General features: G+C 59.8%; 1 protein-coding gene across 1 annotated transcript; it reads right to left on the bottom strand.

Moving 5' to 3' along the window:
* Nucleotides 1-17291: 17291 nt before the first annotated feature.
* On the bottom strand, nt 17292-22800 carry CHLRE_12g539100v5 (uncharacterized protein). Its single transcript, XM_001692910.2, has 10 exons — nt 22688-22800; nt 21723-22347; nt 21079-21240; nt 20641-20789; nt 20117-20275; nt 19744-19917; nt 19236-19445; nt 18844-18975; nt 18511-18592; nt 17292-18284 (listed from the first exon to the last, which is right to left on the bottom strand). Exons 2-10 carry the CDS (start codon nt 22309-22311, stop codon nt 18070-18072), a joined length of 1872 nt encoding a protein of 623 aa, XP_001692962.2. The 5' UTR covers nt 22312-22347; nt 22688-22800; the 3' UTR covers nt 17292-18069.
* Between the last annotated feature and the right edge of the window lie 998 nt (nt 22801-23798).

The following is a 23798-nucleotide window of genomic DNA, read 5'->3' as shown; positions in this document are numbered from 1 at the left end:
GGCTGAGCCCCCCCAGCGAAGCGTTCCAGGGGGGGGGCGAAGCCCCCCAGGAACACCCCTGTCCGTGGCTGCGTGGCTGCGTGGCTGCGTGCGTCGGCAAAACATAGCATACTGGCGCAAACCGCGACTGCTACGTATTAGTATTTGATAATGCCTATTGCATGTAAATAGGTGGCAGGGAAAATTCGGGCGGAGCGAGAAGTGCCTTCGCGGTCCATGGACAATTGACTTTCGCGAGGTCGCGAGGAAAGCATCCGGTGCCCGCTGATATGCAGTCTCTAAGGCAAAATATGTTGGCGGCAAGCAAAGCGGGGAAGTATATCGAAAGTTCTGAGCGACTTGCTGAGCCATGCCTGCCGACGCGCCAGAATGCCGAGAAGCCCCGAGGTCGCCCCCGCCCCGCGCCCAGCCCTTTGAGCGTGGGGCGCCGGGGAGGTGTTGAGTATGGCAGGAGGCGAAAGAAATGCTTGGGGTGTTTGGGAGCGTGACAAGGCACGCATGCGTGGCGCGGGAAATCCCGCACGGCCCCAACCCAAGTGTCCCTAGCCGATGCGCCTGCGCGTCGTAGCGGCATGGAGGCTCTGACGGGGCGTTACACGCCTAATAGCTCCCAAGCGTACGGGGGCTCAGCCCATTTTCCAGCTGTACAAAGCTGACACCCCTTGTCTTCTCTTCTTGCCCTGTCAGGGTTCTGGTCTCGGGGACCAGGCTGCTTTCAGGCAGCAGGTAGGGGGGCAGCGCGTCTGCCCCTGTTCAACCTTGTAAGGATGATTCCTCAAAAAAAAAAGCTGGTCCAGGCTAACCCGCCACTGTGGCGGCGCCGCTGGCGGCTGAGTGGCTGGCTGCGGCGGATGCTGCTCCACACCCGCGCTCCTATGCTGTGTGAAGGGCTGACGCAAACCCTGCACACAGCAATAGGCAGCACAACGGAGCTCTTCGCATCACCCCTTAACGTCTCGGACGCCGCCACCACCTACTACACACTGTACGAAGAAGACATGCTCTTTGGGGCCAACTATGATGCGTACTCACAGCCATGGGATGGAGTTGCTGTCGCCTGCCCCGAACCCAACGCCGAAGACGGAGCTCACGCAGTCCGCTGGGCACTAGCATGGGCCGAACACACCGAAACCCTTACAAACACCCGCAACCCGCCAACCACTGCCACGCTGATCATCCTCCCCACCCAACGCAATGCGCCATACACACGATACCTCGCCCACCCGAGAGTCACACTCCTTGGCAGCATTTCCGCCACAGCAACACACGCCCTTCTCGGCCAGATCCACAACGACGCAGGCATCACCTTAAAACATGACCTAGTGCTGGTCAGCAATACACCCGGAGCCCAACTCGCTCAGCCCATACACGACGCCCTAGGCACATCCCTATACCTTTCGGGCATGCCCGTCGACCCGCAGCCCCAACTCATGTGGGCCCACACGCGGTGGGTAACCAAGCAAGTCCGCCGGATGACCCGCACCCGCCCGGTGGCACCCCGGGTAACACCCCCCCCCCCCGTACCGGCCATGCCAGCCACCCTGGCCCCCTTCGCGGCCACCCAGCCCCTCCGCCTCAATCCCTATGAAGGCTTCTACACCGACGGCTCAGTGCAGAAGGACGCCCTCGGTCAGCCCAGCGCGTGGGGGGCCGCAGCGATTGATGCCCGCACGCTGCGCTGCTATCAAATCGACGTCAACCCTGGGCAACACGGCTGTAACACCATCACACGATGCGAGCTCTCGGCCATACACCAAGTGCTCAAGCTAGACGAAGTGCAAGCGCTCCCTGAAGTCACAGTATACACTGACTCCGCTGCGTCGCTGTTCCTCATCCGCAAAACAATCAACCAGCCCCAACTCCTCACCTTCAGCAAACACAAAGCGCTGCTGGATAATATCCTCGCGCTACTGAAACGCCGCTCCCACGCCGGCCGCCGGACTAATCTCCTCAAGGTCAAAGCACATTCAGGGATTGCGCACAATGAACTCGCAGATCAGGCGGCGGTGAAAACCGCCAAGGGAGAACAGATACCCGGGGCCGAGTGGCTGGTCGAGGAATCCGATAACGACCCGCGCAGCAAATACTATTGGATACGTAAAACTATGAAACCGACTGTGGAAGGGGTGCCACGAGAGAAGAACGAAGGGCACTACGCGCATGACCTCAACCGCGGCATCGCCACGCTCGCGGCCCCGCACATCACCCATGGCCACACCCGCGAAACCCTCTACACTGGCTTCGTTGCCAACGCCATCCCAGACCTGGATATCAAATCCAGCACCCGAACCATGAACCTGCAATCAGACCGGCACCACAAGGCCAAACGCTGCATGGACTATCTGTACGGGCAGCTGTGGAACAATAAACTCGCAGCCCGTTTCGGCCGCACAGTCACAGGCCGCCGAGCCCCCCGCGCTGGCCCCGATACCCCCGCCCCATGCCCACTCTGTCGCGGACCCGACTCCGGTGGCCATACACTGGGAGGCTGCCACAACCCCCAACTCCGTGCAATGTACATTAAACGACACAACATTGCAGTCCAGACCATCGCACGAGCCATCTCCCGTGGTGACTGCGGCGGCTGCTACATGGTAATGGACGCCAAGTCTAAAGCCGATCTGCCAGACTACGCGGCTGACAACCGCCTGCCGCCGTGGCTGCTCCCCGACCAGGATGGCAAACCAGCAGGACGCCACCTACATTACCGCCCCGACATTTTACTAATCCCTTCCATCTCCCTTGCCGCGGCCCTAAACCCAGACTTTGTCGTGTTTCCCAGCGAACGCGACACCATCCACATCATCGAAGCAGGATACACCGCCGACACGAACCACGCCGCCAAGCAACACGAAAAAGCACAACAGCACCAGGCCCTTGCAGCCGACCTGCGGGAAGCGGGATGGAAAGTGCAATACACCCCGCAGAGCGCAATCAGCCTCGGATTTGCAGGCACAATCCGCAAGGACCTCCATCCCCTCCTCACCTCCCTGGGCGTCACTTCCCACAAAGCCAGGCAGTGCTGTGACACCCTACACGACCACGCAGTCGCCACCCTCAACCACATTGTCTTGACCAGACGGCGTCTCGAACGGGGACTGCCACCTGGCGACCCGGGCGGGATGTAACATCCTGGCGGGGTGCAGGCCTGGCCTGCACGCCCGCCTTCACATGCTCGGTAGTGGGGGCGTACAGGAGGCGGGCCTGGCCCACCTCCTCATCTCCCCCCACTCCCTTAATTCACACCACTTGCCTACGGCAGGGTGTCTCTATTTCTATTTCTATTTCGCGTCTTGCAGCGGGCTGGAGCCTGCTTAGTCAGCGCCACATCTGGCCTGTTTAGTTTTCTGCCCCCTCCCTCTCGGAATGGCCAAGGCCACGATTGCGGCCACGTCAGGCAGTGCACGCTGTGCGGTGGTCAGGGGGGCAGGGCTGCCGTGGGCTGGGGCGTTTCCCCTGCACGTGCAGCCATACTGAGAGCAAGGCTAAGCCTGTTCAGGGCTACGTTGTGCTTGTGTCGGACCCAGCTCGCTCCCATGTGCTTCTCGAGGTCCGAGATAGTAATCAGGTGTTTGCCTGTGTTGCGGTCCACCAGGTGGCTCAGTTCGAGCCTCAGGTCCGCAAGAGGGAGGATGTATTCAATGGGGAGAGGTTCGACGCCCCGGGCCTCGGCTTCTGCCTCAAGGGCAGCGGCAATGGACCAGGTAGGCGCAGTAAAGGCAGACCCATTTTGGTACAGTACGACACCGTACTCTCGTGCCAGGGTCATCTGTTTCAGCGTCGTGAGGTGGTGTGACCTATGGGCTGGGAGAAGGTGGGCCTGTGTGGGGCCAGCTATGCTTGCCTGGCGCAGCAGAAGGGCTCGGGTTACTATCCCAAGATGGCCCGAGTCATTTTGGACGAGGACCAGGGCTCGCTGGGCCACGCGCGCATATTGCAGCAGGAGGGAGCCCAGGCCCAAGCCGTATTTGTTGGCGGGCAGGAGGCAGGTCCGGGTGGGGAAGCTGCGGGGGAGTCCGTAGCAGAGCTATCACCGGATCGCTAACTCAGTTAGCGATTTGACTCATCCTTACCGCAGAAGGGACCCGGGTACGAACCTGGATAAAAGCCCAATTATGCAAAAGGCAAAAGATTGGTGTGAAACCGATTGGTGATCCCGCGAACGAAAGGTAATTGCCCTTAGTGGCAATTGCGGGCTTATGCCCGCTGCAACCTAGAAAGGTCGTGGTGCAGAAGTCCGATTTAGTGGCGAGGTCCAAGGTTCAAGACAAGGCTCAAGATCCAAGGCTCGAGGAGGAGCGCCATGGCTCCTCGGTTTGCACGAACTGGCAGTGCTCCATCCGCTACTTTAATGGGGCGTTTCCCTAGCTCGATATGTTAGGTGTGCAGGCTCGGATGTAGTGGACTTTGAAGAGCGGCCTAGGACTTGGAGGTTGAAGTTTCGGAGGTTGTGACTCTTTCGTGGTGAGGCGTCAGCGTGAGGGGGGCGGGCCCTCTCGCCCTAGTCACCCTGCCCCGTTAATCCATGCCAGGCCCTATGGGCCGGCATTGTAATTATTATTATTATTCCGTAGCAGCGCTTTGCATAACCAGCCAGGGTAGTGTCGAGCGTTGTTATGTCCTGTTTTGTGAAGGGCATTGCTGCGAATCCATATGCAACTGTGGTGTGCACGCACTGTTGTATCATGCGCAGGCGTTGTGCCGGTGTCGCCAGGGATGTGGAAATGGCTGTGCCCTTGTCCTTCACAATCTCGGTGACTCTTGCGACATGTGCCGACCAGTCCAGCGAGAAAGTGAGCTGCACTCCCAGGTACTTGTACGGCTGGGTCGGGGGGAAGTACGGGACAGGGGTCATGCCAATCGTAATTGTGTTGGTCATGTTGCGGCTCATGGCGGCAAGGGTAGCTTTCCCGGTGGGCCCGTCAAGGTTGGGGTCCGAGCGGGACTTGTCGTGCCAGATGGCGGTGGTGGCACACTTAGTGTGGTTGACACGCAGGCTCGCCCATTCAGCGTACAATGCAATTTTGTCGCATTGAACCTGCAGGTTGTCGAGCGAGTTGGTGAGCGCCGCCAGGTCATCGGCATACGCGGCGGCACTGCAATGGTATTGCAGGTTCTCACTGGGGGTCAGGCAACCATAGTGGTAGCCCTGTCCGCCCGCATGGAGCCAGCGGACAAGGGGTTCCATGAACAGAATGAAGAGCACAGGTGAGAGTGTATCACCTTGCACAGTGCCTCTCTCTATAGGAATGGCGGATGTGCTTCCGTGTTCGGTGCGGATGCGGGTGGTCGCATGTGCATATAGGTTGCGGACTGCGCGGATCAGGTCCATTGGCAGCCCAAGGTCAAACATAATTTGTAGTAATCGGTCCTGGTCGATTGTGTTAAACACTGAGCTATAGTCCACATATACTGCGTAGACGTCTTTTCCAAACAGTGCGGCGTCCTCAAGGGCGTGGACTAAGTTTAGGACCTGCCTTTCGGTGTTGCAGTAGGCACGGAAGCCTTCCTGCGCTTCACTGAATAGCTGGAGGGGGCCAGCCAGTTCACCAATGCCCAAGGTAAGCATGGACGTGTACAGCTTGTAGCAGGTGTTTGCGAGCGCAATGGGTCGTTTGTTTTTGATGTCCAGGGCATCTCCGGGTTTGGGAAGTAGCACGGTCTCCGATGCGGCCCAGGTTTCAGGTATTTGTGACTTGACGTACATGATTTGCAGGATACAGTGAAGGTTGCGCTTCATGCCCATTGGCAGGATTTTTTTATGAGGAATCATCCTTACAGGATGCGGAGCAGTTCGTTTGGTATGCCGTCAGGGCCTGTCGCCTTATTCCTGGAGAGGTGAGAAACGCACTGCTCAAAATTTGCCGTGTCTGCCATGCTGGGGAGCATGGAGTGTGTGTCAGGGTGCCGGTTGCGGTCCAGTGTGAATTGATCTGTTGCGTCGGCTTTCTCAAATGGGTAGCCGCGTGTGGCGTTACTGGGCAGTCGGAAGTCTCCAGTGCGGGTGCCGCGTGGTGGGGCCGACAGCTTTCGGAAGTGGGTTTCGAGTATGGTGAGGATGCTGGTGGAGTCGGTCGTCACCTCCCCGGTTTCTGGGTTCCGGACCGCTGGGAGACCCCGTTCCATGTCTTCCTTTTCTTGTGCCCCTGTGCAGGGCGCGTGGCCAGGGTGTGTTGCAGCGCTGCGGCTGCGGCCTCTCGCTGGGCTTTGGCGCGGTCCGCCACTAGCTGGCGGTGCTCTGCCTGGCAGGCTTTGATTTCGTTCCGCAGCTTCGCCGCTGCCATGGCGGCGTCTACCTCAGGTAGGGCATGGGGCCCTTGCGTGAGGTGTGTCAGTTGTAGCTTCAGGGTCACTTCCTTGTCCCATAGGGGCTTTAGCACCCGTGCGGTGGAGTGCGATGCGTGGTGTTTGCCAGTGAAGGGGGCTTTCCGGGTGCTCTCTTCAAGGAGGCATGTTAGCCCGGTGTCCAGTGCGGAGGCAAGTTGTTCTGCAAGTTGGTTGATATCGGCCTTCTGGATACTCGTGTCTTGCGCCAGGTCTTGGTGCATGGCGCTGGCGGGGTAGCCTGTGGGGTCCAAGCTGTGTCTCTTGAGCGCATGTTCAATTGATTGCGTTGCCTGCCTTGTTGCGGAATGCAGGTCCGCCGTTGCTTCCACAAGGGCTTCCTCAAGGCGGCAAGCTGCTGCGGCAAGCTGCTTTTGTGTAACGGGCAGGGCGACCTCGGCCCACCGTTGGGTCTGCGGCTGGGGGGCTGGGTTCCGAGCGCCGGCCTGTGGTGCCGGCCATAGCTGTAGGTTCGCGACTGGTAGCTCTGCGTGGACTGGTTTGTAGTCAAAGTTGCCTGCGACTGTACTGGTGTATTCACGTGCTTCCGTGCATGCAGCGCGCATGGCAGGGCATAGCAGGATGTCATCGATGCGACTGTGGTATGGGGCCATGCCCGGGCGTGATTGTTCGTATGACCATTCGGTGGTGGTAGTGGTGTCTCCGTGGATAGGGCGCAGGCCACTGTCGGCAAGGAACCGCTGGTGTGCCTGGTCCGCCGTGTTGATGGGGCTGTCCCGTTCATGTGCTCGGGTGATGGCATTAAAGTCTCCCGCGGTGACTAGGTGGTGTCCGCACGCGTCCGCTACCAGCACTAGACCCACCCCACCCCCACAAGTTGGTTGCTTAAGCAACACCCCAGGAAAACCTGCTAAGGAAACACTAAACGGGCCAGATGTGGGGCTGACTTAGCAGGGTCTGCCCCTGTTCAACCTTGTAAGGATGATTCCTCAAAAAAAAGGGTCCAGCCTGCTGCAAGACATAGAAAAAAGCTGCAAAAAACGCGCTGCGCAGGAAGTCCCACAGCCGCCCAGGCGCTGTGACTCCAGCCAGAGCTAGAACTCATGGGCGCCAGGTAAGCTGATGATGATAAAATGCCACGCCAGCGCCTGGAAAGATACGCCGCCCATTTCATTGTTTAGTGTCGCTTATAAATCCACGTGTAGGTCTGCAGCGCTCATAGAGTTCGCTTGTGTCGCGTGTCCAGGTGCTCGCTGTGCTCGCATTTTGCAAGGGTTAAGTGAGCCTTGTAATTCATTTCCGCGTGCCCTACCGTGTGTGCGGGTGGGTGCATAACGCGCGCCTGTGCGTTGCGGTCTCCGCTGCCTACGTGCGGTCCTACAGGTGGGCGCTGGGGTCCAGTGGTGTAGTCCTCCGGTCTGCTCTATGCTATGCTTCGAGGAGCTTCGGCGATATTGGGGGGGTCATCTAAATGGTTAAGACACTCAAGCCGATTTCGTTAAGCTTCGAGAGATCCTGGGTTCGAATCCTGGTCACCCCACCAGGAAGGGCCCTGGTTTACCAACAAGGGGTGTCAGCTTTGTACAGCTGGAAAATGGGCTGAGCCCCCGTACGCTTGGGAGCTATTAGGCGTGTAACACCCCGTCAGAGCCTCCATGCCGCTACGACGCGCAGGCGCATCGGCTAGGGACACTCGGGTTGGGGCCGTGCGGGATTTCCCGCGCCACGCATGCGTGCCTTGTCACGCTCCCAAACACCCCAAGCATTTCTTTCGCCTCCTGCCATACTCAACACCTCCCCGGCGCCCCACGCTCAAAGGGCTGGGCGCGGGGCGGGGGCGACCTCGGGGCTTCTCGGCATTCTGGCGCGTCGGCAGGCATGGCTCGGCAAGTCGCTCAGAACTTTCGATATACTTCCCCGCTTTGCTTGCCGCCAACATATTTTGCCTTAGAGACTGCATATCAGCGGGCACCGGATGCTTTCCTCGCGACCTTGCGAAAGTCAATTGTCCCTGGACGCGCCAAGGCACTTCTCGCTCCGCCCGAATTTTCCCCGCCGCCTATTTACGTGCAATAGGCATTAACAAATACTAATACGTAGCAGTCGCGGTTTGCGCCAGTATGCTATGTTTTGCCGACGCACGAACGCAGCCACGGACAGGGGTGTTCCTGGGGGGCTTCGCCCCCCCCCTGGAACGCTTCGCTGGGGGGGCTCAGCCCAAAGACCCATCCACACCTTGGTGGTGTGTAGACCCCCCCTGTGGTGCAGGGAGTCTCTGGGGTACAAGGCTGGAGCTCTGGGCCTGCCACTGGAGAGCTTTCAAGTTCAAGATCCAAGATTCAAGTGGAGCTCTGGGCCTGTCAACTGGAGAGCTCTAGATGATCTGTGTGGTCAAGGCGATGGATGTGGTTGTCACCTAGCTGTTGAGAAATCCAGTAGGTGTGTGGTGTCACCTGGCTGTTGAGGTCTCCAGTAGGTGTGTGGTGGAACAAACTTCTCTTCTCTTCTCTGATCTCTGGCCCTATCGAGGTTCTGTGATATGATCCAGGCTGCTTTGGCAGTAGGGTGGTAGTGCGTCTACCACCGCACGGTGAAGAGGGATGGGTGGTTGCATGCTTGGACATATGAAGATAATGAAGATTACAATGGGACAGACCCCAGAAGCTTTGCAGTTTTAGCAGCGCCCGGTTGTGGCCATGTACGCGAGCGACTGGAAGTAACCGCAAGGCTTCAACTATCAATTGCGAATCTGTATGACTATCCTGAAGCCATTCTTTACTCTTACACACGAATTGTTAGTGTTCCTTTGCTGGTGTTACTTTGTTTGCGGGCGGCCCGCCATCCGAACTAACCCGCCTGTCCGAACTGGGCCGCCCATGCCGCGCCCAGAGTGCCCCTCCCATCCGAACCTCCTGGTCCGAACTTTTCGGACCAGCTTCGGACCAGCTTCGGACCAGGGTCGGATGCCAAACCCGGGTTTTGGACGACTTGGTTTTTTCCCCGAGTGCGCGCGCAACCTTGTAAGGATGACTTTAAAAAAAGTGGTAGGCCGCAATGTGCACACGGCCAACGAGGGTCAGAGACAGGGCAGCCCACAGATGGCGTTTGTGGCGCGTCTGTGGGCTGCCCTGTCTCTGACCCTCGTTGGCCGTGTGCACATTGCGAAGCAGGTGCTGGCGGTGAAGCTGGCCTACCACTTCAGCTTCCTCAGACCCTCGTGCCTTGGCAGTAGGGTGGTAGTGCGTCTACCACCGCAACCTTGTAAGGATGACCCTTTAAAAAAAATTATAAAAAAGCAGTTGGGGGGCAGCGCGTCTACTTCCGTTCAATCCTGTAAGGATGATTCCTCAAAATAAAAAACCCGTCGCCTGCACAGCTGAAGGAACTCACGGACCTGGTGGACCACTTTGCTGAGTCCATGCACGCTGAGGACGCCAGCCTGGTGTCGCACGGCAACCTGCTCCTGCTGCCAAAGCAGGAGATGGCCTGTCTGCCGTACAAGGATGGATGGGGGTGTCAATTTCGTCAACCTGCCTGCGTTCCTTTTTTTTTGAGGAATCATCCTTACAGGATTGAACGGAAGCAGACGCGCTGCCCCCCAACTGCTGGGCACGAGGACCCGACGCAGCCTGGCCCCAGAGACCAGAACCCCGACAGGGCAAGAAGAAAAGAGAAGAGAAGAGAAAAAAGCTGAAAGGAAAAACACCAAAAAAACGCCAACGTCCACCCACCACCAACCCAACCCACCCCACCCTGACCCGGCAGACAGAGTAGGAGGCTGGCCCCCCCGCCCCCCGCCCCCCGGTTTCCTAACAAAACCGCAAAACCTGTCTGCCCTGCAAGCTAAGACTTTCGCCCTGCTTGCCTAGCCAGGCCAGCAACCCTGGAAGACGCTCACCCGGGCGCTGCTTACTCATGAGCGCCCAGACTCCGCCACCACCTGAGCGTGGGTGTACAGCGACGCGCCGGCGCCAGCGGGGCTGCCTGCCCGCCCTATGGCACCCAAATGGTGGTAACGATCCAAAAACGGGGGTGACGATCCCCGGACAGGGGGTAACGATTGTTTCGGGCCCGCACGGCCTGGCACGCCCAGGACGCAAGCCGAGCGGTGCTGTGGTCACCTCTTAGCTACTTGTCATGCATACGCACATTGCGGACTGGGCGGAGTGCCTTTCGTCGCCGACAAGTGAACATGCTGACAATCTAGTCTGCAAAGTGCGTATTGTAGTGACAGTTTGTGTTAAAACAGTCTAATATGTGAAGCCTTAAACTTATGTAGTCTTTGCGCTCGCGAACGAGGAAGTCTGGGGGCTGTAGGCCGACTGTTGTGACATTGTGACATGGACCCTTGGGCGTGGTAACGACCCTAAGCCAGGGGTAACGGGGTTCCTGCATGGGGTTCTCGCGGGCCTGACTTAACAAGCAGCATAGAGCGGCCCCTGATACTACTATACATATACTGATATAGTATCATACATATACTGATACACTGCACTTCATGCCGGTGCCGCTGCACTTCTGTTCCTCTCCCCCACTTTGCTCTCTCGCCCTCGCTACTTCTCTTCGTAACACAAATTTATGCTAGCTCAGATGTCAAGAGAACAAGAGCTGGTGGCAGACGCTGCTTGGCTGGCTTGGGACGCGAGTCCTCACGCTGCTGACCGCTCGTTGACCGGCTTGGCGACGCTGCTCACACGTCAGCTGCAGCCAGCTATTACGTGAGAGAAACGACTATGCCTCATAATCTATCAGCTGCGCTTTAAATGTCCGACCGAGAAGTCTCGGTCGCCGGCCTCAACAACGCCATTCAACATCGCGTTCTGTCAACATCACCCTCGCCCCGCACGCCATAGTCAGCAGGTTAGTCCGCAGGTTAGTCCGCAGGTTGAATGACGATGGGATGCGTTGAACCTAGTGGTACCTCGCAAGCCAGTGTGCATCTTCTCGCCGTGTTGGGTTGTCTGGTGGGAGCCCCGCCTACAACTAGTGACTGTCTGCTGCCTCCCTTACTAGCGCTCGCTGTAAGGTGTTTTATGGCTCCCTTGCCACGGTGCCTTGTGTCTCACATACCACCCCGCCCCCCGCACGCACACACCCTGCCCCGCCACAGTTTGCTGCCCAACCCCTGTTGTCCCCTCTGGACCGTACGGTTGGCTGGACTGCCCCTACACCTCCAGCATTGTGCTCATCAATGGTGAGTGTCCGTGACACGTGTGGGCGCACACACATGCACATGTGCACACAGACGCGCCTTGTGTGGGTAGGCCCCGTGCACTGCCAAGCACTCTGTCCGTGGCTGGCCTTGACATGCATTGGCACCTACCCGCCTTGTGGTAGACGATTAACTGGGTGTGTCTATGTGTGTGCACGCGTGCATGCAGGCGCTGCCGGTGGAAGCAAAACTACAGGAGCCAGCGTGACACCAGCTGTCTGGCGCTAGAGATGGAGGCGGGCGCGGCAGCGCCAGTGGCATAGTTTGGCATGGTAGCTGTGGTGGCGGCGGGCGTCAAGGTGGTGGGTCGGAGACGTTGCGCCCAGCAGACATGCAAGTGGTTGCTGCCAGTGGCTAGTTGCACGTTCACACGCAGACATGATGCGACTTTGCATATTGTTGCATGTACGTATGGACTTGTAAGTGTTGTGTAGTTGTTGTATAAGTGTTGTATAAGTGTTGCATGAGCATCTGCACTTGTCGTGCTATCAAGCCTTGACAGATGGCTAGCATGTGGAGTAGCGGTAGGACTACATAGTTCTTACGTTAGTACTGATGTAGGCCTTCAGCAAAGCACAAGGCTGCCATGTAACGGGCCTCAACGTGATGGTTACTGGTGTGCCTTGTAGACCGTGACAAGGCTGTTACCATGGCTGGTTATGATGGTAAGCAGATTGTAGCGAGATCGTAACGATGCCGGAGGGGTAACGATCTACGACCTAGGTAACAGCGATCGTAACGATCGTTTGGGTGCCATAGGGCCGGCTGGCTAGGCTGGCGGCCGCGGTTGGCCACGTGTGGTGTGCGGGCGTGGAGCAGCATCCGCCACAGCCAGCCACTCAGCCGCCAGCGGCACCGCTGCAGTGGCGGGTTAGCCTGGACCAGCTGTGGGTGGCTAACGCTGCTGGCGCTGTGTCCTACGTCCACTACACGGGGCGGCTCTTGGAGCCTGGGCCTGGCGTGCTGCCCCCGGCGGTGGATGTGGCGTGGCAGCCTGCCTGTGTGCTGCAGCATCGCAAGCCGCGGCACCTGTGGACCTTTGACGAGCGGGCGGGCGGCGTAAGATGCAGCATCACCAGGGGAACGGGCGGGGCGTGGCCTCGGGCGCCGTACTTCCTGGCGCCGGAGGCTGGGGTCGGTGGTGGTGCACCTGGAGCACTGCCGGATTGCGGGTGTCAGCTTGGCGGACTACACGGTGCGGGACGTGCGGCGGGCCATCACCGCGGCCAACCCGCCGGCGGCACCTCCGGTTCCGGCCCGCCCCGCAGCCATGCCGTGCCCGGCGCCAGCACAGCAGGCTGGGGGTTCGGGGACCCAGCAGGCGGCACAGTCGCGGCTGGAGGAGCAGGAGGCGGAGTGCGTGGCAGCATGCAGCGGCACAGCTGACCACCATGGCGGCGCAGCATTTCCACAATAACCCGGTGGCTCTGGACCCCTGGCTCCACCGCACCTCCGTGGCAGCCGGGCAGCAGAACACGCCGGCGAGAGAACTGCAGTCGTATGCGTCCCCGTCCCAGCAGTCAGGTGAGGGGCCGCGGCGTTCCGCGCGGCTGCAAGAGCAGGCGGCGGGTGGTGCGGGGCCTAGCACGGGGCCTGCCACGGCGGCGGTCAGTCATCCTTACAAGGTTGCGGCGGTAGACGCACTACCACCCTACTGCCAAGGCAGCCTGGATCATATCACAGAACCTCGATAGGGCCAGAGATCAGAGAAGAGAAGAGAAGTTTGTTCCACCACACACCTACTGGAGACCTCAACAGCCAGGTGACACCACACACCTACTGGATTTCTCAACAGCTAGGTGACAACTACATCCACTGCCTTGACCACACAGATCATCTAGAGCTCTCCAGTTGACAGGCCCAGAGCTCCACTTGAATCTTGGATCTTGAACTTGAAAGCTCTCCAGTGGCAGTACCCCAGAGACTCCCTGCACCACAGGGGGGGTCTACACCCCCACCAAGGTGTGGATGGGTTTTGGTAAACCAGGGCCCTTCCCGGTGGGGTGACTGGGATTCGAACCCAGGATCTCTCAAAGCCTTGACGAAATCGGCTTGAGTGTCTTAACCATTTAGACGACCCCCAGCTGGTCCAGGCTAACCCGCCATTGCGGCGGTGCCGCTGGTGGCTGAGTGGCTGGCTGCGGCGGATGCTGCTCCACGCCCGCGCTCTGCGGCAGCCCCGCTGGCGCCGGCACATCGCTGTACACCCATGCCCAGGTGGTGGCGGAGTCTGGGCGCACATGAGTAAGCAGTGCCCGGGTGAGCATCTTCCAGGGTTGCCGGCCTGGCTGGGCAAGGGTGTGTGGGCCTCAGGCCCACGGGGGGCGGGCGCGCTGCTGTGGAGCACTTTGCGGGCCACCTTCTTGTACGCCGTCTGGTGTGCGTCCTGGTCCCGCGAGCCTTTTTTTTTTGAGGAATCATCCTTACAGGAGCCTGCTAAGCAGACGTCAGAGCACGTGGTTCTGGAGTTGTCCCCGCTAAGTCAGCGCCACATCTGGCCCATTTAGTTTTTTTTAGTGTTTCCTTAGCAGGTTTTCCTGGGGTGTTGCTTAAGCAACCGACTTGTGGGGGTGGGGGGGTTATGGCGGGGCGAGTGCTGGTTGGTAGCACTGGTGTTTTCGTTTCTGGCGCACGGTGGTGTGTTTTCAGGTGGTGGTGTTTCTTGCGGTCAGGCTTTGTTGTAGGTTGGTGCTCGGGTTAGGTCTGGCGGTTTATTAGGAAACCCCTCCCGGGGGGCGGGGGGGCAAGCCTCCTGCTCTGTCTGCCGGGTCGGGGTGGGGTGGGGTGGGGTGGATGTGGGGGGACGTTGGTGTTTTTAAGGGCTATTTCCCTTCAGCCTTCTTTTCTTCTCTTTTCTTCTTGCCCTGTCGGGGTTCTGGTCTCTGGGGCCAGGCTGCGTCGGGTCCTCGTGCCCAGCAGTAGGGGGGTAGCGTGTCTGCCCCTGGTCAACTCTGTAAGGATGAAGCCTAAAAAAAAAGGTGGTCAGCGAGCTGCGCAGGGTGATGCAGCTGCGTTTCACTGCCGCCACGCTAACCCCTGAAACCCTGTCGGCTCTGCCCACACAGCTTTCCACCGCGCAGCTCAAGGCGGCTAAGCTGGAGCACTTTGTGGCCATCTGGACAGCGGGTGGCGCGTGTTGTGAAGTGGATGAGGTTCAGGGTGGGTCACCAAAGTTAAACTTGCGGCTGACGCTTGCATCACCTGTGCAGGCCCCCTAGGTTTCCCTTTGGGCGGCGTATCTTTCCAGGCACTGGCGTGGCGTATTATCGTCATCAGCTTACCTGGCGCCCATGTGTACTAGCTCTGGCTGGAGTCGCAGCGCCTGGGCGGCTGTGGGACTTCCTGCACAGCGCGTGCTTGCAGCTTTCTTCTATGTCTTGCAGCGGGCTGGACCCCGCTAAGTCAGCGCCACATCTGGCCCGTCTAGTGTTTCCTTAGCAGGTTTTCCTGGGGCGTTGCTTAAGCAACCGACTTGTGGGGTGGGGTGGGTTACGGCGGGGCGAGTGCTGGTAGCGCTGGTGTTTTCGTTTCTGGCGCGCGGTGGTGTGTTTTCAGGTGGTGGTGTTTCTTGCGGTCAGGCTTTGTTGTAGGTTGGTGCTCGGGTTAGGTCTGGCGGTTTATTAGGAAACCCCTCCCGGGGAGCGGGGGGCAAGCCTCCTGTTCTGTCTGCCGGGTCGGGGTGGGGTGGGGTGGGGTGGATGTGGGGGGACGTTGGTGTTTTTAAGGGTTATTTCCCTTCAGCCTTCTTCTCTTCTCTTTTCTTCTTGCCCTGTCGGGGTTCTGGTCTCTGGGGCCAGGCTGCGTCGGGTCCTAGTGCCCAGCAGTAGGGGGGCAGCGCGTCTGCTTCCGTTCAATCCTGTAAGGATGGTTTGATGGCAGCCGCGGGCATCGCCACACCCGAGGTGTTGCCACCCAGGTCGGCGACCCCTGCTGCAGCAGGAGCAGGGCTGCCTGCCACAGCTGCCGTGGGCGTCCCAGCCTCCTGGGGGGCGCCACGGACCTCCACCTGCATGGGCTCCTCGCCGGGCATCTCAAACTTGGCGCAGTGCAGGTGAGAGAGCTGCGGGTCCCAGACCCCGCACACAGGCAATGATGTGGTTGGTGATGCCTGTGCCTGCGGGGGCCTGGGGCTCCCCCTTGGGGCCCACCAATTTAGCGCACTGCTCTGAGACCACAAAAGCACACGCCAGGTTAGAGGGGTCCGAGGTGGTGGGATAGCCGCCCGCCTGCAGCACCAAATCGGTGCGACCACGGAAAGCCCCCCACCCAGGGCCCCCTACCATCTTGACCGTGACGGTGTAGGTGCCTGGATTGATGGGCCGGGTGTCCACCGGCACATGGACCGTCAGGACAGCCTGACCGCGCTGGAGCGGTACCGCCAGTGGCGACATGCGCATGAGCTCCGCTGTGAAAGCAGCTTTTTTGTTTGAGGAACCATCCTTACGGGATTGAACGGAAGCAGACGCGCTGCCCCCCAACTTTGTTTTTGAGGAACCAGGCTTACAGGATTGAACGGAAGCAGACGCGCTGCCCCCCAACTGCTGGGCACAAGGACCCGACGCAGCCTGGCCCCAGAGACCAGAACCCCGACAGGGCAAGAAGAAAAGAGAAGAGAAGAAAGCTGAAAGGAAAAACCCCGAAAAACGCCAACGTCCACCCACAACCAACCCACCCCACCCCACCCCGACCCGGCAGACAGAGCAGGAGGCTGGCCCCCCCGCCCCCCTGGAGGGGTGTCCTAAAAACCCGCCAGACCTAACCCGGCTCAGGCTGCGCTATGGCTGGGGCGGAGGTACTGCCGCGGGCCGGCCTGCGCCACCAGTGGCACTGCTTTGCTGGCGCTGGTCGCGCGCCAGCTGAAGGCCAGCGGTGGTGTGTTTGTTGGGGGTGTTATTTCGGCTGTTGGACAGCCTAGGGCTGCCGTTTTCGTGGTTAGGTGGTGTCTCGGTTTCCTAGGTGGTGAGCAGGTGGTCTCTCCTTTTCTTCTCTTCCTTTTCTTCTCTTGCCCTTTTTTTGTCGGGGTTCTGGTCTGCGGGACCAGGCTGTCTTCGGGTCTCTGTGCCCAGCAGTAGGGGGCAGCGTGTCTGCCCCTGGTCAAGTCTGTATGTCTGAAGCGAGACTTTGTTGGCCCGGGTTTGGGGCGGGTTTGTCCAAATTCCATGGAGAAGCCCCAAAACCGCCATGTGCCCAGACAAAAGACGGCAGCCACCCGGCCATTTTTTGGGCTGAGCCCCCCCAGCGAAGCGTTCCAGGGGGGGGCGAAGCCCCCCAGGAACACCCCTGTCCGTGGCTGGTTCGTTCGTGCGTCGGCAAAACATAGCATACTGGCGCAAACCGCGAGTGCTACGTATTATTATTTGTTAATGTCTATTGCATGTAAATAGGTGGCAGGGAAAATTCGGGCGGAGCGAGAAGTGCCTTCGCGCGTCCATGGACAATTGACTTTCGCGAGGTCGCAAGGAAAGCATCCGGTGCCCGCTGATATGCAGTCTCTAAGGCAAACTATGTTGGCGGCAAGCAAAGCGGGGAAGTATATCGAAAGGTGTGAGCGACTTGCCGAGCCATGCCTGCCGACGCGCCAGAATGCCGAGAAGCCCCGAGGTCGCCCCCGCCCCGCGCCTAGCCCTTTGAGCGTGGGGCGCCGGGGAGGTGTTGAGTATGGCAGGAGGCGAAAAAAATGCTTGGGGTGTTTGGGAACGTGACAAGGCACGCATGCGTGGCGCGGGAAATCCCGCACGACCCCAACCCGAGTGTCCCTAGCCGATGCGTCTGCGCGTCGTAGCGGCATGGAGGCTCTGACGGGGCGTTACACGCCTATTATCTCCCAAGCGTACGGGGGCTCAGCCCATTTTCCAGCTGTACAAAGCTGACACCCCTTGTTTGAAGCTAGACATACCCCGAAAACAAGATACAACCCCTGTGCGCCACAGGTGCTGCTTGGTGGCCCGGTCTGGTCGTCCCCAGGTACGCAGGTTATGTGGCCGGGCAGGGCCGGGCTACGCTGGATGAATGAGTCTCCGAACCCGCTGTGTTGGTAGCCTGCCCAGACATACGTTGCATTCAGGCGACGTTGAGCGCGTCCGAAAGAAGGAATACGTCAAACCCACAGCGAGTTGTGCACGTGCACGTGCAGCTCGTGATGGAACATGGCAAGGGGCAGGAAAGCGTAGTCCCGATGTGTGTGGCTCCCACCCGTGCCCACATAAATGCGTAGCAAGAAGGGACAAGGCATTGGTGCGTCGTGTGCACGTGCACGTGCAGCGATACGTGGCCAGGCCACATACATGCGGCTCCAGGCGGCTCTTGACCAACATGGGCCGGCTGGCCACATTTGACACCCCCCCCCATTAATCCCTGGCCCCGCTGCGCCTGCTTTTCTTCGAAACACATTGTGATACCTGTGCCACCCCTAAACTATCCCGCGTTGGTCCATACATGTGTCATACAAGACTCCAGACCCACCGCAACACAGATACATCACGCCACCTTGCCCTCACCCTCTCCTCCAGCACCATCCCTTGCAAGCGTCCACTCTGTTTACATACACACGCACACTTTTGGTGTCATACAATCTACTCGTCGTCGTCAAACGTGACCTTGGTGGCCTTAGCGTGCACGTCCACATCACGGAAATGCGCGCCGTACATCTTGGACTCCTTCTTCTTCACAGCCGTGCCGAACTTGAGCAGGTCTGCGGGCACCTCCTGGCCCGCCTCGCGCAGCACGTTGATCAGCTCGCCGGCGCGCGGCTTGTCAGGGCCGGCGCAGAAGAACGTGTATGCAACTCCTGCGGAAGGGCCAGCAAGGGGAAGAAGAATTCCATTAATATGTTACGTGGGACCGTAAAGGAATAACAATCTGGGACACACATATGCACACAGCTCGCCTCTGCACACACAAATACGGATACAGATAACCCCAGCGTTGCAAGGAAAATGCCTTCATCTTGCCAACACTACAGTGTACAGACGCGCCTATCCCAGCTCGTGCCGACAGACAATCCCTTTGCTCACCCGTCTTGCCCGCCCGCCCTGTGCGGCCGATGCGGTGCACATAGTCCTCCGTGGTCAGAGGGAACGAGTAGTTGATCACCACCTGCGCGTCAGGGAGCACGGTATGTGCCAACTCAGTTCCTTGCAGCCCAGGCTGGTCGAGGTAGCCTGAGTCAGGAGTCAGTACAACCGCAGGCACGTCACATCGTCCTGCAGCTATACGCCCACCAATGGCTACATGCCCGCGGGATGCACCACGACCATTTGACCACAAGTGATATGCTCATCCCGCGTGCAGCCATGCCATGGTACGGGCATTACATCTCCAAGCCCCCTGATCACCGCCGCGCTCACCTCGACGTCGGGGATGTCCAGGCCGCGTGCCGCCACGTCCGTGGCAATGAGCAGCGGTACGGCCCCCGATTTGAACTTCTCCACAGCGTCCGTGCGTTGTTGTTGGCTGATGTCACCGTGGATAGCCCCCGCCTGCAGTAGCGCCACAACGCAAACCCACACTGCAAGCTAAGTATAGGGCGTCTCGGCCTGTACAGCAACCCGAATCACACCGGTGCCTTCATTCTCCTAGTTTGCATCGCCTCCGACCACAAATTGTACCACACACATGCAGAACGCCACCAATTAACGGGCCCGCGCCCGCACTAACAATCACCGAGCCGTACACGCCCATTCATGCCCGCGCTCACGTCCACGCTCACACCCACACCCACGCCCAAACCCGCGCCCACCTTCCAGCCTTTCCGTGTGAGCAGCTGCTCCACGCGCGGCGCCTCCTTCTTGTACAGCACAAAGATGATCACGCGGTTCTTGCGCCCCTTGGCGCCGTGGTACTGCTGCAGCAGGTCCAGCAGCCGCCCGTCGCGCGCGTGCGGCTCAATGACCTCCACGTGCTGCGTAATGGAGTGGCTGGCGGCCAGGTCCTGGCTGCCGATGGTCACCTGGGTGCGCCGCGCGGGGCGGAGGAGGAAAAAAGGATTCGACGTCGGCACCGGTGAGGCAGCGAACCACGTCCAACGCCAGACACACCGAGGAGCTTGCCCTTCGGCACACGTCGAACCGTACGGCCTGTGCTATGAGGAGCTCCGCTGAGCTACCCCCCCCCCCTCTCCAAGCATACCCTTATACGCAGCCACACCTTCTCCAGCCCATATTTCTCCAGGCCCGCCGCTGATCTTCGTATGGCTTTCGACCAGCGCTTCCGCCTCCCCCCTCCAAACCGCCTCTTATCTCCCGCACCTTGACTGGGTGCGACAGGAAGGCCACCGCCAGCTTCTGCACCGCGGTGGGCCACGTGGCGCTGAACATGAGCGTCTGGCGGTCGGCGCGGGTTAGGTTCATGATGGCGCGGATGTGCGGCTCAAAGCCCAGGTCCAGCATGCGGTCCGCCTCGTCCAGCACCGCGTACGTGATCTGTACGTGTGTGCAGAGACAGGGTAGGCAGGTACAGGTTAAAGCACAGCATGCACGAGTAGGCACAGGGCGCATGAATGCATTAGCTAGGGTGCCATGTTGATTGTGCCGAATGCCTGTGGCCTCCACAGTACCGCAGTCAATCCATCCCCACCCCACAATCTCTGTTAGTTGCTAGCCCACTGCCGGCGCGTCCCACCTGGTTCAGCTTGAGCGCTCCGTCGTTGAGTAGGTCCTCCATGCGGCCTGGGGTGCCCACCACCACCTCCACCCCGGACCTCAGCGCCTGAATCTGGGGATGCTTGGGCACGCCGCCGTACACGCACACCGTGCGCACGCCGCATTTGCTGCCCGCCTCCTGCAAAGGTCACCGCGCAAAAGAGGGCATTGGCTTGATGTTGAGTGCTTGGAGCAGGCTTTGACGCTGCTGCTGAGCGCCGTTACGGTTGACGCGTCCGCGGCACACGTGTCCCCTCTACCCCAGCTCCTCATCGAACCCCCGTACTTCAAGTTATTTCAACTGGGCTGTCATCCTGTCATCCTGCATATCCTGCCTAAAGGCCACCTCAATCCATTTCAGTTGTGCTGCAACGTACCTAGCCAACGCTCTGCCGCAAACAGCTGCATCATCCTTACCCCCCACTGCCCCCACTTGACTTTGATCGGCCCAGGTCTCCGCCGTTGGGTCCCCCCAACCGACCAGAGCCCTCCTGGCTCACCTACCTCCAGCACCTCGTTGATCTGCAGCGCCAGCTCGCGGGTGGGCGCCATCACCACCGCAAACGGCCCCTTGCCGGTCACCACGCCCGCCTCACGCTGCGCCGCAATGTGGCGAAGCATGGGCAGCCCAAACCCCAGGGTCTTGCCACTACCTGTGGTGCATGCGTATACACCGAGCCCATGAGTAGATGTACAGATGCCAGAGCCCATCCAGTCAATCGGGAGTGAGACGGGTTGTGCCGGTCAGTTCCGAGGGCGTTGCGGCCAGCATCCCAGGCCAACGCGTCTGGTAATCAACGCCCGGTAATACTCATCCGAGCCCGCGCAACATGAAGAGTCGCCGTGCCCACATCGTCCCCGCACTGCCCCGTCCTGACGTTAAGCGCCCACTCCACGCCGTATGCATGAGTGCCGAGTTCCATCGCCCTGGCCCGCACGCACCGGTGGCCGCGATGCCGATGAGGTCGCGGCCCGCCAGGATGATGGGCCAGCACTGCGCCTGGATGGGGCTGGGCGCCACGAAGTTGCGCGTGGCGTGCAGCATGTTGGCGGGCAGGCCGGTGTGCTCAAACTTGAACACCGGTTTGATGTCGGTAGGGCCGCCTGTTCAGGTTCATGCAGGATTGGATAGGGGTCAGCACCAAAGACTAGCAGTAAATGACTGGGTGTGTCGTGCCCGACCAGACGCGAGTACGGTAATAATGCACGCATCCCCTTTTCAAGAATGCGGATGTTACAGAGGGGACAGTCCCAGCATCCGAAGACGCCGAGCCATCACATGCTATCAGGGCCCAAGTTGACTCCACCAACCCCGACTTTGCTGCAAACCCTCCCGCGGGCAAAGTCCGTGTGACTCCGCGCACAGTGAGTCCTAGCCAAGCCTCAACCCGCCAGAGCCCCACCGCTGTGCCTCAACGCCACAAGCCTAGGCACAGTAGTGCCGGGAAACGTCTAGGCCGCAGGACACACGCACAGCGCACGCACTAACCAGGGCGCAAGCGTCCAGGTACTTTTCAAGGCACAACCACACGCCCCGCCCTCACGTCACGCCCTCGCAGGACGCCCTATGCCCCCGCCGCACGCACCCGCCACGAAGTCGTCGTCCGGTCCGAAGCCATCCACCACCGTCTCCCGCTCTGCACGCAGTTCCGCCACCTTGTCCGCCGTGAGGGCGGTCACCTCGGCGTGCTCGTCGTACAGCGACTTGACGATGGCCTTGCCCTTGTTGGCCAGATCCGCACAGCCCACCTCGGCATGCTTGCGGTGGTGCTTGCTGTGGTGGTGATGGTGGTGGTGGCGGTGGTGGTGGTGATGGTGGTGATGGTGGTGGCCGCTGGCGGCGTCGCCATTGGCCGCCTCCTCATCCGCGTCCTTCTGCTTCTTCTGCTTCTTGGCGGGCTTGGCTTCCTCCGCTGCGGGCGCCTCCTCGCCCACGCGCTTCTTATCCTTCTTGCCCTTTTTCTTCTCCTTCGGCTCCTCAGCCGCCTCTGGTGCCTCAGCTGCCGCCTCAGCAGCGGCCAGCGCCTCGAACTTCTTCACCTTCTTGGAAAGGCGTGCCTCCTCCTCCCGCGCCTCGTCCGCCGTCAGCTCCCCAGCCTTAGCCTGCTTCTGCACCTTGGCTAGCTTCTTCTGGAACTTTGCCAGCTTGGCAGCGGCAGGGGTATCGGCCGACATGGTTGGTGTCGTCCCTTCAAAAGGCAGGTCAGGAGCCTGCACGCCGAGGAATGCAAAAGGCCATCAGACTGACCATCTCGACCATCGCCGCCGGCGTTCGTATCGTTACTATATAATTGCACATACAATGATACTGTGCATACTGGTGCTGCGGCCGCGCGGAAGTGGGGCCAACACCAACAACCATCGGGCTTTGACTCGGCGCGACGCTTCGCCCCTAACAATCCATTCGCTTGGTGATGTGTGTAAACTAGTTACGCCCTTGAGCAGGCTAACCGCTTGCCGGCGGCCGCCACCAAATGATGGAACCCGAGTTAAGACGCCACCTCCTGAAGCAGCAGGTTGCTGGCACGCGCTCCTAATGCATACAACATACCTGAACAATAATACTCTTCACTCCAAGCAGCTAGCCTCAGTGTTTTGTCGAGACTGAAGGACTTGCTGAGCCGCTGGAACGCGGTCTACGTGCAATACCAACACAAACTAGTATCAACCCTTAATGCAGAGAGTTACAAAAGTGAACCGGCAACCAGTGCCAGCCCTTGCCCCGATGCAGCAACACCCATCCGTCCCCATCCCGGGAACCCCCAAGGTGGTCGCCCCAAGGCTGCCCTCTTTTCGGGGCGCGGGACAGGTCGCTGTTCAGCCTTTGCGCCCCACGCACCCTATGCAAGCCTCTGCGCTGTGGTGAGTGCCGTCTCAGCAGCAGCCATTTTCTGTGCTAGCGAACCGTCGGCCGGAGCTGCAACTAGCTGCAGCACCTGACGCGCCGCATCCTCGGCCCATGTGCCGTTTGCGCATCCCTTCATATCTCGGGCTGTTGGTGACGGCATGGTTTTGCGCTTGCCGTATGACGCTGATTCCCCGCCCCCCTCGCCGTGAGAGGTTGTGCGTGGTTGATGGCTCTGTGTGTGGGCAGGATGCACGTGTGGGCGACCGTTCTAGTACCTGGACGCTTGCGCCCTGGTTAGTGCGTGCGCTGTGCGTGTGCCCTGCGGCCTAGACGTTTCCCGGCACTCCTGTGCCTAGGCTTGTGGCGTTGAGGCACAGCGGTGGGGCTCTGGCGGGTTGAGGCTTGGCTAGGACTCACTGTGCGCGGAGTCACACGGACTTTGCCCGCGGGAGGGTTTGCAGCAAAGTCGGGGTTGGTGGACTCAAGTTGGGCCCTGATAGCATGTGATGGCTCGGCGTCTTCGGGTACTGGGACTGTCCCCTCTGTAGCATCCGCATCCATAGCAGGCCGCCTGCACAAGAAAGGTGGCTCCCCCCTCAAGGGAGATTTGGGCTACGCCCACGCCACGTTGGTGCATGTCTGAGGCCGAAGCTTTTGAAATTACCTCATTTTTCCGGACACTGACGTAGCCGGGGCCCGCCGGGAGTTGGTTGGTACAGGCACTACCCGCCATGTGTCCAGCGTCCCATTGTCAGCGCTCGTATCTTGCGAAGTAAGGCAGGGGCTGCGTCAGTGGCCGAATTCTTCAAAATGG

This window comes from Chlamydomonas reinhardtii, chromosome 12 (genome assembly GCF_000002595.2).
Source record: "Chlamydomonas reinhardtii strain CC-503 cw92 mt+ chromosome 12, whole genome shotgun sequence".
NCBI lineage: Eukaryota > Viridiplantae > Chlorophyta > Chlorophyceae > Chlamydomonadales > Chlamydomonadaceae > Chlamydomonas > Chlamydomonas reinhardtii.
The sequence above is the reverse complement of the archived record's forward strand: the minus strand, read 5'-3'. Positions and strand labels throughout refer to the sequence as shown.